Raw genomic sequence first — 17,637 nt, 5'->3', positions numbered from 1 at the left:
ATCCCACATTTCCTGCTAGCCCATATATCAATAGCTTTTCTGATGCTTGGTTTCAGATTTGCTCATGAGAATTGTGATTTCAACTTTATTGCATTTTAAAGAGTTTTTTTTTCTTGTCTCATTTCCTTCCATTCATACATGAAATAAATATATATAAGATATATAAGAAATATATTTAAGAAAACGTGGGTAGCCTATAGAAAGACGATTCACAACAATATTAAGGGAAAAAAAGAAGAAGAATCGATTATAACAAGATTAGCTATGTATAGGCTAGGTCATAGGCTACTAAAGCCATACCCATAAAATAAAAAGCATCATAATGGGTTTTGCAGTTATTGAAATGTAGAAGAGTATGAAAATGAAAGACGATGTTGCTCCTAAAATTGCAGCAAAAAGTAATCCATATGGCATTAAAAAAATCTGTTGCAAAAAGGTATGAAAGATAAGGTTTTGCAATGGGCTACATTAAAGCAACACGATTATATTTGAGAATATAATTAAGTAAGTAAAGTAAATATTGAATTTATATTTTCTACTGTTTTCTTTTTAATATTATTATTATTATTATTATTATTTAAATTGGTAAGGGTCCTTCCTCCTTGCTGTTCCATAGCCTACTCCAGTTCAGTTTGTGGCGGTAACACACCTACAAGCTAGTTTGTCAACCGTCAATAAACAACAAGAAGAAGAAGAAGAAGAAGAAGAAGAAGAAGAAGAAGAAGAAGAAGAAGAAGAAGAAGAAGAAGAAGAAGAAAACAACTTTTCCATTTTCCACAAGGTGCGCTGTCATGTAGGCTAAATAAGAAGCGAGTGACCGTTAATATAGACACGTGGCGGCAGCAGCAGAGAGCATCACTTAATGCGAAATGGGAATTCATGTCTTGCTGTATGTGCCTAATGTAATTGGTGAGTAATTATGCAATTCGTGACTTCGATGCAATCATTTCAGCCGCATAATTCATTTTAGAGAATCAAAAATATATCCCTTAATTCATGACGCATTCAATCAGCAAACGTTCCCCAAGGATGGTCTCTATTTACGATACAAAACTGTTTCTTTTTTATAGGTTATATCCGGATTCTTCTTGTTCTCAGTTCCTGGATACTGTATAGTTACCCTGAGAATTTTGTACCCTTGTATGTGTTATCAATTATATTGGATGGTAGGTATTTACATTAAAACTAGAGAAATTATAGCCTGTGCACTCTTAAAGATAAAGGTTCATTATTAGCGTCTGTGGGTTCATTGAAGAACCTTTAGCATCAAATCATTTAAAGTAAATTATAAACCAAAGTAATTGTGCATATCATTTTTGTTAGATTTCATGCTACATGGTGAAGCTTTACTTTCCTTTATTTTTATTTATAATTCATTCTCAGTTTGACAATGTATATCACTTTGATATCAGTAATATTTGATATTAAATTGATATGTATATCAATTTGAACATCACTGCAGCTTAAAACCTTGGTGAACAAGGTAAGGTAAGGTCATTTATTTATAAAGCACAATTAAAAACAGCGGTAGTTGACCAATGTGCTGAACAATTTTTTGAAAACATGCCAAGGGCTAAAATTTGTTAAATTATTAGTTTAAGTATATTTAACAAATGCTCGTATTTACATGAATTGATTTAGTGTTTTGACTTTGTGGCAGGGGTGGACGGCTGGGTGGCACGTAAGCTGCAGCAGACCTCCAGGTTCGGTGCATGGCTAGATGTGGTCATTGACAATGTAGGACGTGGCATGCTCTGGAACATGCTTTTTGATGTAAGTTCAGGCAGTACTTGTTTGTCACGAACATAACTGTATTAGAAATGTTCACGTTGTACTCTGTGCTTGTGAAGTGGGGCTGGCTGGTGTCTTCATTAGAGTGGTGTGTATTTGTGTGCAACCACAATGCCAGAGGTGCCCAGTGGAAGACCACTTTCACAAAGAGCCCAGTTTGGGTGCAGGCAGTGATGGCAAAAGGTATCACAATTTATTTGTTTTTTTGTTGTTGTTTTTTTTGGAAGAGTTTTGAAAGCACAGCATGAATAGTGTTATTTTTCACACAGGCTTCAAGACACCTTTGGGAATCCTGACAATAGCAGGTCTCCATGTTTTGCCTGTGTGGCTGTATTGCTACCAGCATGAGGTGCTGTCTCATGCTCTCTATGCCCCATACTGGATACAGACTCTGGGGATTCTGGTGCTGGCAGCAGGACGCTTGCTGTGCTTTGCAGTTGAGGTAAGGAGCATGTTTACCCAATATTATCATAAATTATGGCTATTGTCCTGTCCACATTATTTTACTGTCCAATAGAGGCATCTGTGTAATTATTCACATGTCCTTTTGCAGATGTGGTGCATTGTAACCCATATGAAATTCTTATTGTTGGATGAAGAGGAAGAAAAGAAGAATTAGGGATATATATATATATATATATATATCAATGTGTGTGTGTGTGTGTGTGTGTATATATATATATATATATATATATTATACAAATAATATTTTGTATTAAATATTAATCTAATATATAATGTTCAAAAGTTTAAATACTGCACTTCCAGTACAGTATAACAGTAATATTATGAAATATTATCAAAATTTAAAATAACTGTTTTCTTTCTGTTTTCAACAATTCTTATTGTTGGATGAAGAGGAAGAAAAAAAGAACTAGGGATATATATTATGAAATATTATTAAGATTTAAAATAACTGTTTTCTATTTTAATATATTTATAAAATGTCAAAAGCTATCATTCTATGCTGTTTTGCTGCTCAAGATTTCTCGGTGGGGAACTGTGATTTTTTTTTTTTCTTTTATGAATGGATAATTCAAAATTAAAGCATTTATTTGAAATAAAACTCTTTTGTAACAACGAAAAAAGTATTTACTGTTACCTTTGATCAATTTAATGCATCTTTGCTTTAGGACGGATACAGTAATTTGAGAGGATTTCCTAAAAATGAAACACCTGGTCATTAATTTTACAGAGGTACACATGCTGAGTACAGTCTTTTATTCAATTTTTTGTTCAGCCACCAATACACCCGAACGAGTGTTTTTTGTAGGATCTCATTGCATTCAAGTCATAGACTCAAACATATCACAGACTTCAGAAACAGGTGAAGAATAATCATGTAAAGGCCAAAAATAAAGCAATTTTAATACTTCAGAAGCAATATTGCTCATTGTGGTCTATAAAACAGCTCTATATTGTTTTTTTTGTGTTAGAAGTAGTTACAGATTTTCACAATGGTGGATACAAATGAGTTTAATAATGATTTGGTGGTTACAGATGTACAATGTACAGCAGACTCTACTGGGAGTGAGTTACATAAAGCCAATGACTGAAGAATATCCAAACAGAGGCTCACTGTGGCACAGGTTACTGACATCTCCAGGGTAACAGTCAGTATATCAATGTTAAACAACACAATTTTCCTCCTTTTTTTAGCCAAACGCTCCTAGAGTGTCTCCAATGGATATAGACAGGAACAGGTCTTTAAAACAAAATTATAAAAAGGTCACATCCACTCATAGGTCGTTACTTAAAGGATCGCCATTGTCCGTCTGAAACAGCACTTTGGCTATATCACAATCTACACGTGTCAGCACGTCCAATGACTTCATTTATGATAATTACTATCAAAAAGGCCCCACTTTATTGTTATCAACCCGTAAATACATTCTTCAACTCTGAGGGCAGATTTAGAAGAAAAGAGAAGGGTTGTAGAGACAGGATTGCTGTTATTGTCAGAGGATGCTTTTTATTAATTGCTGTGATCACTTTTGAGTCGCAAAGTTCATTGTTCTCTTGTTTCGTGGGACATTAACTGCTCAGTATAAGATTGTTTTTCTGTCACTATGGAGCTCACTGGGACAAAAACCACTTGTAGCTATGCATCTACTTCTATATACAATTACTTAAACATGCAAAGAAAGAGAATGTTTGACCCATAAGCACCTTTGTTTTTTGGGGGACCGTGGCCTATTCTGACTTAAAAAAAAACAGTATGGATTTGATCAACAGTGATCAACCATCTTTCAAATTATGAAATGCCACTTGAGGTTGACGAATGAGCCCTTGAATCGACAATCAGAAGGAAGCAGTCAGAGCTACGCAATTCTTTCTACATCCACCAAGCTTATTTCCCATGTGCATTATTTTCACATCTGATATTCAAACTGTCATCTGAAATGACAACTCCACTAATATAGTCAATGGAAATGCACTTATAGCAAGTTTACAAGATCACAGTTTATTTGTTTCAATATTCCATCTCTCTAACCAAGGCAAATTCCCATCCTTCCCTTGCTGTCTCTTTATGGTGTTGAGAGTGCCTGATTCTTCACAATCAAACCCCAACCTTAACAATAAAGGGATTTTTAAGGAGTGAAAATGAGTGAAATAACGTCCCATGTTCTAGCCGATCTCTTGCTCGGTTTACAGGGCGAAAGGTGTTTGAAATTTCGGCCAAAGTAAGCTATTTGAAAAAGGCTGACAAATTAGATCCCCACCAGCTGAGAGTCCTTTAAGACTAAGGCTGGGACTTCAGCTCGAGCTGGGGTCCTGGTGCTGCAGCCGTGATCGAGGGCTAAAAAAAAGCTGCAAGACGTTAACAGCACATTCTACATGACTAGCCTGAAGCAAGGCTTTGTTTCAGCAAAAAAGCAATGAGTTCACTATGAGGTGTGAGAAAAAAAAAGAATTGCCAATTTGATCGCAACAGTCCTCATTCAACTTGAAATGTTCTTCTTGTCAACTTGGTTACGAGTCCGAGTGGCTTTTGGATATTTGACAAAGGAACGGCAGTGAAATGAGTCGGACTGATTGGATTTGGAGTGTGGTACAGGTGCATTCAGCAAAATATTGCACTGCTACTGTGTGGATTCACACCCCTGCGCACTATCCCGCAGTTTTACAATGACAGGTGCTGCACTCAGCCCTTTTTTTTGGTGTGTCCAGTCAGCTGGCAGTGGGCCAGGGGTGTTAATCTACGCCACCCGGGGCCGAGCTCTGAAAGGAAAACAACAAAGACCTGGGTAACCTGGTCCCGTATCCATCACCGCTCCAGCTTATATTGTGTGTGTGGATGAATAAGGCTTTGCTATGACAGAAAGCCAGCTTTGTTAACTTGTCCTCCCACTCCGTTTAGGTAATATTATGGCAATTTACTGTGGTCACACACTTATTATAATTATTAACAGAAGTTATTTTGGCTCATCTGTTTGCAACGTTACACCTACAAGTTGTAGCATACCTTGCATATAAATTATTGGCAGTTTAAAATAAGCTATGTCAGTACTAAGGGAATACAAAACCAGAAATGAACTTAAAACAAGGTATCTAGAGCATTCGTAAACCCACTGGTCCATTAATTCCACACATGACATGAATTAATAATAAAAAAGCAAACATAAACACAATGGTCCATAATGTAACATGGCTGGTCTCATTTTCCAGAGAGCACACAGGTAATCCTCAAATGCAAAGCTTTGCATTACATGAAGTCAAGCTCTAATCCTCGTGTTAATGGGGACACGGACATCTACGGATGTTCCTTCACTCGGTAATAGAAACGGCGGAGCTTTTATTTCGTCAAATCTCCTTCTGTGGGTGCAAGCACAAATTTCTGTAGTGTGGAACAACTCTCCTTCAAATACAAAATAAAAAATAACAGAGGGTGCGTTTTCAGTCTTTGTTGGACCTCTGTTTTTTTTTTTTTAATTCAACTCCACTTGAAGTCAGAGAAATGGTCTGGTTCTTTGAAGTCGCGAGAAGAGTGAACCGATTCAATGAATGGTTGCTTATCCATCAAGAGTGTTCGCATGGTCGGAAAGATGTCATGTTTTTTTTTCTTCCCATTTTAGGGAAACTGGGCATGGGAAGTGACTGGTACAAGTGAATTGACAGTCCAAGAACTTGTGATGATCACACTCCCAGCCCGTCTTGACTACTTGTGAATAAATGGGCGTGAAGGAGTGAAATGTAGGTGGGTGTGAACATCTATATGTTTCAGGTGGGCAGTGCGATAGGCTTCCCTGCCGTTAGCCCAAGCAGGAGCGTCCGGCACCGTGGCTCTGGGAAAGCAGGAAAGACTGCACCACCTGCTCTGTGACCTGCGGGCTCGTGTTGACGTCCTCCAGCGCGTTGGCTACTGCAAACTGCCTGTCCCTTAAACGATTCCAGTTGGACAGAATATTGTGATACTCAAAGACCTTCTCGTAGTTTCCAACTGAGTTGTACAGTTTTATCAGGCCTCTGTAATCATATTCCAGTCCACTGTAACCCTCCCCGAACAGCTTCTTGCCTGCAGGAAATAGACAAATCGTTTATGTTATGTTAAGAACAAGATTTTACAAGAAGAAATGAATCCTTTTATTCAGTAAGAAAACAGTTTTTTACATTGTTACAAAGGATTATTTCAAATAAATGTGACGTGCTGGCAAAATGAGTCAGAACTTACTACTTCCGAGCTGCTACTTTTGGTTGAATTTGAGGTTTTCCCAAAAACAAGTTCATTAAGCCCTTGTCTAATGATCCCAATGCTCCAAATAGCAATTAAACATCTAAAAGTAACTTTCTTTGTACGTTTTCTGAGAGGAGAACCTTTCCTTTATCAATGAAAAATGCCATTTTTCTTTGCTCACTTCTTGATGACTGACACTTCCCCTGAAGCACAAGTTTGGTATAGTTTTCCAACTTTCTGAATATTCATAGTGAATTCTTGATGACGCGAGTCTGAACCAATGAAATGTGATTTTCAAACATCAGCATGAGCCTCAGAGAGTGCGCGATCCCTATATACACTTAATTACAGTTTTTAAAAATTTCCGTCTTGGCGGTTCCCCAAACTGTTGGGGAAAATATAACTTTATAACTATTATATTAGATCTGTGGGTACAGTAGGTCTTAATATAGGCTGTCTGTTTCATGTTAATCAAATAATTGTGGTATCATCATTTTTCTTTTAGATATACTGTATGGTTTTGACTTGGTATGTGCCAAATTTGGTCTTATTACCAGGGATTTTAAGGTATGGTTATTTTGGCTAGGTGATTTTGTTTTGGAACCTTCAGAAAACTTTAACTTGATTTTTCTCAAAATGTATTTAGCAGACTATTATATAACAATAGCTCACTTTTAAAAAATGTGCTCATTGCATCTCATTTTGCCAGTAAGGGTCACACATGCTGTTCTTGGAACTTAAAAAAAAAGTCTAAATAAATATAAAAGCAAACAAAACAAAAACCAATAATTTAATATGTACCAAGTGACTTAATTATATTACAATAGACCCCTTTTCAGTTGGTAAACACGGTGACGTCACGTTTTTATGTGGGCGGAGCTGTAGGTGGAGGCAGAACGATCCCTCTGGCTGCTTCACTAACGCTAGTTAGCAAGTTTTATTAGCTTGTTTCTTTAACAATGACTGGAGAAAATCAGATTTTATCTTAATGTGTAAAGTCACTCACTGTCCAGGACCGCGATTATTATTTTCAAAAGTTAATTTTAACGGACAGAACCGGATTGGCCAACCTGTAGCCTTCACACGCTCACTCAATGCATGGACGATCTGACAGGATTAACGTTACGTTACCTCAGTTGAGTGGCCTGACTTCTACACCTACGTAATAGAAAAACCGATCGTAACGAGAAACTGAGGGCATATAAATCTTTAGATGCCTATAACTATGTGCTGAATGGTCCTGTACAAGACTTGTGTGTATGATACGCAGTTCTGCCTAGCCAGCGCAGAGAATACGACAGTAAACAGTGACATTACGGTGCGATTTTAATGATGTGAATATTTTCTAGAAATAAAAATTCCAGTTACAGCATATTAACTTTCATCGATTCTTGCACCAAACAACACAATAAGATGACATTTAATAATAATAAAAGTAATTTAAGCTCCTTATTATGTAGCCGAATCTGTGCTGGTTTGCATTGGCTGCCTCCAGTTTTCACTTTGTTTTGCCTCCAGCTAGCGCCGTGACGTAACTGTGACGTCGGCGCAAAAGGGGTCTATATGTACATTGCGTACATCCAAAAATGGATATTCCTTTTGAGATTTGGTTTGAACAACATTGTTAAAATGTAAACATTAAATAAATTAAAAAATATAAATCAATTAAAAAGAAACTACTAATTAAGCATTAGATAGCGGCAAAAGCAAACAAAATGCAAAATTAGAGGAAATGAGCATAATTAAACGATTTTGTCCAACAAATATGTCCAATATCAACTGACATAAATAACAATAATTTAAAAAAGACCAACAACTGAACAGGAATGTCATGCATGTCCACCCAAAATGCAACTACAGAAGTAACCCTCACCAATAGCGATGGAACGCAAGTAGAGACGCTCGGCATCATCGTATTGATTCATGTCATAGTTATAGAGCGAGGCCAAGTGTCCCACTGAAAGAGCCACCTCATAGTCCTCCTGTCCCAACAGTTGCTCCTTGATCTGAATGGCCTTGATGTGCATCTCCTCTGCCTCCTGCATTACAAATCACACCATGGAAAGGTCAGTCAGCCCAACAGCGACCTCAAAAGCACTCTGTTGAGTTTGGCTTACACAATAGAAAAAAAACCACATGGCTTTCCCAATGATCCACAAACATCCATATATTAATAAAAAATAATAAAAACCTTGAATTTGCGCATGGATTGGTAGAGGCGGCCCAGGTTGCCGTAGTGTTTCGCCGTCTGAACGTTAAACTCTCCAAAGGCTTTTTTGGCCAACTGGAGAGAGGAGAGGTGCAGATCATGGGCCTCCTGCAGGAGGCGTTCCTCTGTTTCTTTGTTATGACAATCGATGGCAATCTCCTCCAGGATTAGGGCTTGAGATGTAACATCAGAATTACAAATTAGACTGGAGTAACATGATTTTTTAAGTAAAAAAAAGTGAAAAGATATATATCTTTCACTAGAGTGAAAAGATAATGCTACTTTGAACCAATGCTACCATCTTAACGTTGTCGTTCCAGTAATGCAGCTGTGAATGAGCGGAGTTACGAAAGCTTTTCAAAGTGCTAGTCTCACCTTTCACCCTCTTGGACGAGGCTAGAAGCAGATGGTCTTCAGGGAGAATGTGAGTTATGATGTCTATGGCACGTTCTGCGTGGAATCTAAAAGCAAAATTCAAAGTATGAAACTGGTACGTTATTCGATAAACACTTCCCAGAAAAAAACAATTCTAAAAGAACAACTTAAACGTGTTAAAGTTTAGGGCAACTACAGGACATCTGTGTCGTGGACTTCTTAACACTCGAGGGACACATGAAATGATATAAAAGTTCATACGAGATTAGTTGCAAACAAAAATACAAAATTTTATCGAGAAACTGGCAGCTTGCTTTTTAAGAAGTGACCCAAGACACCAATTAAACTATTCATATTTTTATGGTGATCATAATAGGAGGAATGTTTGTCCGAATGATTATGTATTGTTCAGTGTTGCCTAATGAATTCTGTTTTTAGAGCGAGGGAATGCCACGTCACCCAAGATTACAAACAAACAAAAAAGTTAATTTAATGAAGGATTTATTCAGAATGATTCAAATGGATAACATTATTTTTAAACAATTCATTAAGAGAACCTGCTCATAAGAGTCGTCGTTTTTCGAAACATCTACAATCTATGTGTCCAATAATTCTATTTAAAAGCATATGAATGCAAGCACAGAGTAGCAGTACAGGAATCATTGATATAGTTCATTTACCCACCCAGATGTCATCATAATTCTCTAAATTAACTCACTAATGCATCCGGACAGGATTGAGACACTCACAGTGCGTTATCGAATTTTCCAGAGCTGTACTGATGGACGTAGGACGAATACGCCAGGTCCTCATGTGCAGTTGCAACATGAATATTCTTTCCTCCAAACACGGATTGCCGAATATCGAGTGCAATCTGAATGTAGAAAACACACATTGTTTTTCAGCGAATGAGAAAATGTTTTATTTATACTTGCAAAGAACCCAAATTTAAAATAATTCTCAGCTCACCTGGTAAATGACCACTGACTGGCAGATATTATCCACGTTTAAGAGATAAAATCCATAATCTAGTAGTGTATCTGAGTATTTTGGGTGCTTGTGCCCAAAATGTTCCCTGGAAACAAAATGTTGGAATACATAAAGCATTTCATCGCTGTAAAATCAAACATAATTTCATCCTCACACGTGCTTTAAATATGCATGGTAGTTCTTACCGTGCCAAAAAAACTGCATGTTTTATCAGTTGTTCAGCTTTCCTGAACTCACGCTTAACAACACAAGCCTGCAGAGATCAATTTCATGATGTTGTAATGTGACAATGAATCAGAAGTTTACATCTATTAAAAAAAAACTCCAACATCCAGCAATCACTGACCTTAGAGGCTTGTCTGAGAACATCAACTACTACTTTCACAGGTAAGCCGACAGTGATCTCCCTCATAGCCTCTATACACCACCTATAAGCCTAAAACGCATAAGGAACACAACTGTAGAGCAGCCGTTCTCCAAACAGACTTCTGGTATTGTTGCATTGAGACTTACCTCATCATAGTGGCTTTTGGCAAATAGCAGGGCACATAATTCTCCATACAGGGCAGCCTTATTAGCCTGATGGCCGTGTTTGGCTAGTTTGTCCATGTAAGACTGGGCCAGTTTGAATGTCTCTTCTCCCAGGTGGTATTTGCAGTTGCCATTACGCACATGAAGTAACCTGGCACACAAAGTCCCAATAACACATTAGTAAGATATTAATAACACTATGTGCGTCCAAATTTATGTAATTATTCACTATTCTATGCTGTTTTGTAGTATAAATAGTATGAGTAGTGTGCATCACATTTTAAATACCCAGATGATGCACTTTATTAAATGAAAAAAAGATGAAAAAAGACTATTTTAACGATGTCTTTATTAATAACTTTGAGGACGTCAAGTTTCAATCCCTCAAGAAGCCTATGGACTAGTATGGAGGAGTGATCCAGCTCTCAGATTTCATTAAAAATATCTTAATTAGTGTTCCGAAGATGAACGAAGGTCTTACGGGGTTGGAAAAACATGAGGGTGAGTAAATACTGAGAACTATCCCTTTAATGCACTCAACTGTCACAGCTTAAATTACATAACGGAGGGGGAGGGGGGATCAGACAAAATAGCCTTATAAAAATCATGCACAACATGGTTGAGTACATAGTGCACAATGTATAGCGAGTCATTTGGAACACAAGTACTGTTGAAATGACTAACTGGCTATTTACTGCAAGAAGAGACTCAAGCTGAATATTTACTCACCTCACACAGCACTCCACTGCACGATACCAGTGAAGAACCTCATCATGTAATGTGCACAGCTGGAGACAAGACAGAAAGACTTTCTCTGCATCGCCATACCAACCGGCATCTGATAAAAAGCCACCTGAGATGGAAGAAAAGTATTATTACAATTACAACAGCTTGTTATTATAAGCTGAAAGAGCAGAAACATGAGCACCATACCTAAAACAAAGCCAAACTGTATAGCTTTCTCTTTCACGTGCGCATCTGACTCTGCGATGTATGAACATCGGCGGCTGAAGGAGTTGGCCAGGACTGAAGCGACCTTCACACCATGGTCCATCAGAGCCTGGAAGCAGTGGTGTAAGAGGTGCCTGTGGAAGAAAACATGTTCTGTCTTTCATCTAATCAGTCTCCAAGTTAAAACTGACTTACACATTTTTTTTCCTGAGGTGAGGATATAGGGATAATTCTTTAACGTTGTGCAATGACAAATATTATAGTAGCATATTTCTACTACAGTTCTAGTATCTAGAGAGCAGATTAGCTTATATAAAGCCAATGCATATAACTCTGCATATAAATGTGTGTGTGTGTGTGTGTGTATATATATATATATATATATACACTACCATTCAAAACAGTAAGATTTTGTTTTTAAAAGAAATTAATAATTTCATTTAGCCAAGATGCATTAAATTGATCAAAAATGACCAGATAAAGTATTTTTAAATGTAATTTCCACAAAAATATTAGGTAGCACAACTGTTTTCAAAATTTATAATAATAATAAATGTCTCTCGAGCACCAAAACTGCATTAGAATGATTAATGAAGAATAATGTGCCACTGAAGATTAAAGTAATGGCAGCTTAAAATATAGCTTTGCTAAATTAGTAGAGGATTTCCTTTTTGCTGGTTTCTGCATCATGACGAATACCATCACAACATATATTAGTCTTCAACCAAGTCTGGCAAAGATGCCAATGTGAGATTTGAATCATCAGACCAGAATACACACACACTATCTCATTGAGTCTGGCCATCATTAAGGTATGGCTTTGACATATATTACCTTGACAGATTCACTCAGCTGTCAATTACCTTTTGTCAGAGGCCCTGAGGACTTTAGCGAAGACCTCCAGCTCACAAAACTCCCCTCCCAGCTGGCAGAGCCGGCCTTGCTGGTAAAGCTGGAACAAATGAAGAAATGTGAGATTGTTGACCCTACTGCACATGTGACAACAAAGACAAGTCAACTTTACCCTTGGGGGTACCAAGGCCCAGAAAACCAAGAAGAGTAGCAATTATAAAGACAGAATATGAAATAAGGAAGAGTTTGTGCAATACCAATTTCGTAACATGTGCCAATAACATTTTGTTTGTGTTATGGCACATTTGGTTTTTGACACCAAATTGGCTGATCTTACAAAGAAATGAAAAATAATGTAGTGATTAAATGGTCAAATTATTTAACCCTTACTGTTAAATTTGAAGCTAAAAAGTATGATCATTCTAAGTCAGTGGTTCTTAAACTTTTTGACTCCAAGGTCCCCAATTTTCTACAATAATTGTATTGTAATATAGCTATATATATTCATTTTGTACTACAATTTCTACCCGGCAAAATGTTAGAGCTTGGCATAACTACAAAAATGTATATTGATTATAAAAATTCCCATGGAGTTAAAAGACTCTTTTCCACATATAGGTATCACACTTTTAAAATTAGGCTACTTCATTCATCTAGAATTTTCAAAACAGTGGGGACAATTTCTTCTTCAAAACAAAAAACTTTTTTTAAATAGATTTTTTTGTAGCTTTTTGTCTTTTTCCATGCTTGTTTTGTCTTCTTTTATATTTTAAGTAATCTTTACATCCCCTTGGAAGTTTGCAGAGTCCCTCTGTTTAAGCAGATCTCTACTTTAAGCAAAATAAAAATCTAAAGTCTCCAAACTACTAATAATTACGTCAATAAGCCTTCTATGGTCTAAACTAATGGTTTCCAGTTAAACTTGATTCGTCATTTTAACTATATCTTCAAACCAAATAATTGGCAATACAGAAATGCAGAATATGTATTGTCTAGTAATGATTGAAGAATGATGAAAGATTTAAGGTCAGTTGTCACAACAAACTCTGATAGCCTTTGAACACAACATAATGGGATTGGTGGTCTAATCACATATTCGCCAACTTAAATGTCCAAAAAGACAAATCAAATTAAAAAGACATGTGGGCAAGTCAAGCAGGTCACATGAAGTGGCCTTAAAATGCATGAGCAATGTAAATATTTCATACATTGAGCATATTTCATTTAACATAACGATGAATATGAGATAAAATAAGTAATTTGGTCCCATTAGTTAATGAGGTTTTCGAAAATCATCTCTTTTTCCAAAAAAAACCCCAACGACTCTCAAATCAAGTAGTCATTTAACAATCACTGGCAAGTAAATCATTAGCTAAGATTAATAAATGCTTTAGAAGTATTTTTCATTGTTAGTTCATGTTAATACTGGAACCTTATTATAGTAGTCACTTTTGTCCTTTCTGTTTATTGTTTTCACTGTAGTTGGTGACAAACCATTCAACCCATATTTGCAGATGTCAATTATGTCATAGAAAATTAGTGAATTCGTTAGAAACACAGTTATGGTTTAAATACTCACATGACATTTTTGCTAGTAGCCATAAATAAGGTTAAAAAGGTAAAACGTGAGATGTCATAGTGCTTCATGTTTAACTAACGTTAGTCTTGACCCAGAGAGCTATATCTGATTGAGCAGCAGATTAGCTACAGGCTAAGATAACATAATGTACACTTCAATCAGTCTTAACCTAAACTGACACACATAAATGAGTGTACTCTTAAACTAGAAACCCTTAGCGGTTAAATGGTCTCGTAGCTCGAGTCTCTCATAACTAACGTTAGCGCTGCACTGAGAGCTTGGGTCAGTTTTTGTTAGCCAAGCTGCTAGTGAAAGTGTCAGATGCTTAGGCGTTTGTTCCGCAATGCACTCATTCACTGTTCTTCTTACCTTGTAGTAAACATCAAACTGTATATTTTCAGGCAGAGAGCGAATGTCCCGTCGCGATCGGCCGTAGTTGTCTACCACGGCTGAGATAGCGGTGTTGTACAGGGTCTCAGGGATCCATTCCAGTTCCACCGCGGCCATATTGTTTTCTTTCACTAAATCCAACCACAGCCCCCCCTCTTCCACTCCTACTTTTACCTCCTTCGCTACCTGATCGAGGTAAAACTCTTTACTCTGATGCTCCTCATACACCCCCGCAGCTGGAAGCGCTTTTTGAGTTTGAAACGGACTGTAGTGATAGGGAACACAACCCTAAGGTTATGCTCTCATGTTTAAAGCTCATCCCCGATCGAGATACCCCGCCCACTCTATGACACTTTAGGCAATGACGTGCGCTAGAGCTCCGTTCGAACTCAGACTGTAGTTCAAAATATCGGCCGCAGGGAGGACGATGGGAATCTTTCAAGAGTAATCAAATTTTTGTCATATATCGATTGGCCAAATAACTGAATAAATATACATTTATTTGTGTTTTACAATTTGTTTTACATTTATTTGTATAATTATTTATGCTACTTTGTTTACTCATTTATTTTTTGCATTTCAAAAAAATATTATTTATGTTTATTTATTTATTATTTCGTCAGATTTGGGGTTCCATATACCAATGGTTCCAGCTGCCGAGCAGATGGAACCGTGGTAAAATATGTGTAACTCAATAGAAACTATAATTTTACATTTATATTATTATTATTATTTTTTTTAAATTGGGTGTTTATAAAAGATTCCTTTTAAATGCCTTATAATTGCTTAAGCAAAAATGTTTTAGTGTAATGTAATCTAACTACCGGTAAGACATGACCCAAAGATCCTGTCCAAGTTCAAGCCTATAAATACCTGCAATTTTAGCATGTAAATACTATCAAAGATTTATTAATTTTGTTAATGAGATTTTATTTTTATATTTTCAGTTTCGTATTTTTCAGTATTTTAAGATTTGTTATGTGTTTTTATAAGTATTATTATTATTAAATATTACTGAATTGAAGGTGGGCACCACCTACTGGTCACTACTAGTACAATCCATTTAGCATCATAAGAATATCCTTTGAAATCAGTTGTTACAAGTGTGTTTTTTTTCACCCAATTATTTCAAACTACCTCCCTCCTAATGTAGATTATGTATTCCTTTGTGCCACACAGTAACATGTATTCACAGGGGTTTTCAAACTGGGGTTGCAAGAGAGTGATAGGAGTCTGTGGAGTCCAGATAAAAACTGTTAAAAAAACATAATTTAGATTAAAATAAAAATTAATAATACCTTAAAAATGACATTTATAGTGAGTAAAATATGTGTAACTTAGTATAAACTATAATTTTACATTTAGAATATTTATTTTTAAAATTGGTTGTTTATGAAAGATGCCTTTTAAATTTTAAGGTGTGGGTCGATCTTTCACACAGATGATCAAATTTGATCATCAAATTTGGGGGTCTGTGGCATCTAAAAGATTGAAAACCCCTGAGGTATCCTACATATGGTTATTTTGTGTTTTTATCCACATATTATATCTCGTTAGAATAATTGTAATCTTACTTAATTGTAATTTCATTATTGTTCATTGAACAAAAACAAAAAACAACAACAAAACAAAACAAAACAAAACAAAAAACAGACTTTTCAATACTTGATAATGAAAATTGTTAACCTTAAGCAAAAGTCACAAATTACTTCCACTTAAATACACGTTAGTAGACCAAAGCTCCAGGTAAAATATACAAAAGTACATGATTATGGTTAATAGCACATAATAATAATTATCAAAATCAATCATAGGTGCAAAACAAAATATAATTTGGCTTCAAAAACCTATTTTTGAAATGTGTCACTATATTTGATATTTGAAAAAGGTCCTCACATGTATAACTTAGTACACAATTTAGTAACATATAATACATTTTTAGTGTAATGTAATCTAACTAAGACATGACCCCAAGATCCCTTCAAGTTCAAGCCAATAAATACCTTCAATTTTAGCATGTAAATACTATCAAAGATTTATTAATTTTGTTAATGAGCTTTTATTTTTACATTTTCAGTTTTGTATTTAAATGTAAGATTTTTTGTTATATTTTTTATAATTATTATTTTATTACTATAGGTTTTATTATTATTTTTTAGTTCCTATTTAGTACCAGTTTGTATTTTTAGAGCTACAAAAAATAAATAATAAATAATAATAAAAAACTATTTCAGTTAATTACCAAATCAACATTTCCCATTTTAATTTAGTTTTTAATCCAATTGTAATATTTTATTGCATCTTTATTTCAATGAGCAAAAAATGTTATTAGTTGACATTATCTTTGAGACTCTGACTCTATCTAACTGAGACCCTTCGGTGTCAGGTTTATATAGCCTATCTCTAGACCTGTTCTGAAATGATTTTATAGTAACTACCAAGTGACGACAACCAAAAGCATAACGAGACAAAATACAATAGATTTTTATTCCATTGAACAACGTGTCTTACATTGATTTCTGCAGCTGCAGTTCTCAATACAGACAGCAGATGTCGCCGTTTCGTCTCACAGAACAATAAGGAGCGTGAGGCCAACCTACCCTACCGCCTTTATCACTACATATTTACAACAGTGCTCGCCTGCTCACGTTCAGCTGCGCCCATCTAGAGGATAGAGCGAACAGAAACAACACCGTTCCCTACCAAAAACCTGGATACCTCACAACGGTGAGTCCAGCGGACTTTTATTTATATATCTATTTATGTTTTAATCCTGTAAAACAAGATAACATCCATTTATTTTCAGGAGGTAAAATCCCATGTCAGGGATGTAAGCATGGGATCAACAGCAGTCCGCTGCTGGATATAGAGGCGAAGAAAGGACCCTTATCAGGCAGCCACTTACTCATGCTAACTGACCTGCTAACGGCAGTCGGGGGGGTTCTTACATTCTCTGTTCATTCTGTTTAGTAGTTTCGCGCTAAAAAATGTGTACTCTTGTGGTCTGTATTTAACAGTTGCAGCTAATTTAAAGGCTTGGAAGCTGATATTGAGCGTTAGCGTTTGGCTTTCCTGCTACTGAAGATTGACGAGTCTCTCGCTGCTCCGGTTAACTGACCGGCCAATTTATATAAGGTTTCTTGTTCTAACGTGTGTTTACCTATTATGTGACTCGTCTGGATTGTATCTCTCTAGCATATAGTGCGTCAATGATACAGCGTAGCAAACCGCTGGTTTATAGGCTACATTGTAATAGAATGCTTAATTATATTGTAGCATTATAGGTGTGAGTGT

General features: G+C 36.2%; 3 protein-coding genes across 9 annotated transcripts in view; 2 read left to right on the top strand and 1 right to left on the bottom strand.

Moving 5' to 3' along the window:
* The first annotated feature begins 692 nt into the window (after nt 1-692).
* On the top strand, nt 693-3,491 carry LOC120478897 (uncharacterized). The gene is made up of 6 exons (XM_039671087.2): nt 693-909; nt 1,071-1,166; nt 1,661-1,773; nt 1,851-1,974; nt 2,061-2,233; nt 2,345-3,491. The coding sequence occupies exons 1-6, from the start codon at nt 870-872 to the stop codon at nt 2,408-2,410; spliced, it is 612 nt and encodes a 203-aa protein (XP_039527021.1). The 5' UTR covers nt 693-869; the 3' UTR covers nt 2,411-3,491.
* A 903-nt stretch (nt 3,492-4,394) lies between these two features.
* Nucleotides 4,395-14,697, bottom strand: appbp2 (amyloid beta precursor protein binding protein 2). Its single transcript, XM_039670830.2, has 13 exons — nt 14,323-14,697; nt 12,386-12,474; nt 11,505-11,656; nt 11,301-11,424; nt 10,554-10,722; nt 10,387-10,476; nt 10,226-10,293; nt 10,020-10,125; nt 9,800-9,924; nt 9,051-9,136; nt 8,658-8,848; nt 8,340-8,505; nt 4,395-6,307 (listed from the first exon to the last, which is right to left on the bottom strand). Exons 1-13 carry the CDS (start codon nt 14,458-14,460, stop codon nt 6,045-6,047), a joined length of 1,767 nt encoding a protein of 588 aa, XP_039526764.1. The 5' UTR covers nt 14,461-14,697; the 3' UTR covers nt 4,395-6,044.
* Nucleotides 14,698-16,936: 2,239 nt separating this feature from the next.
* Nucleotides 16,937-17,637, top strand: part of myo18ab (myosin XVIIIA b) — a 101,835-nt gene continuing 101,134 nt past the window's right edge. For all 7 annotated transcript variants that reach the window (XM_089121240.1, XM_089121241.1, XM_089121239.1 and 4 more), the window contains exon 1: nt 16,937-17,070. The gene's annotated coding sequence lies outside the window, so the exon portion shown is untranslated. The remainder of the gene's footprint in view (nt 17,071-17,637) is intronic.

This window comes from Pimephales promelas, chromosome 16, assembly GCF_988280905.1.
Source record: "Pimephales promelas chromosome 16, fPimPro1.hap1.1, whole genome shotgun sequence".
Classification (NCBI taxonomy): Eukaryota; Metazoa; Chordata; class Actinopteri; order Cypriniformes; family Leuciscidae; genus Pimephales; species Pimephales promelas.
The sequence above is the reverse complement of the archived record's forward strand: the minus strand, read 5'-3'. Positions and strand labels throughout refer to the sequence as shown.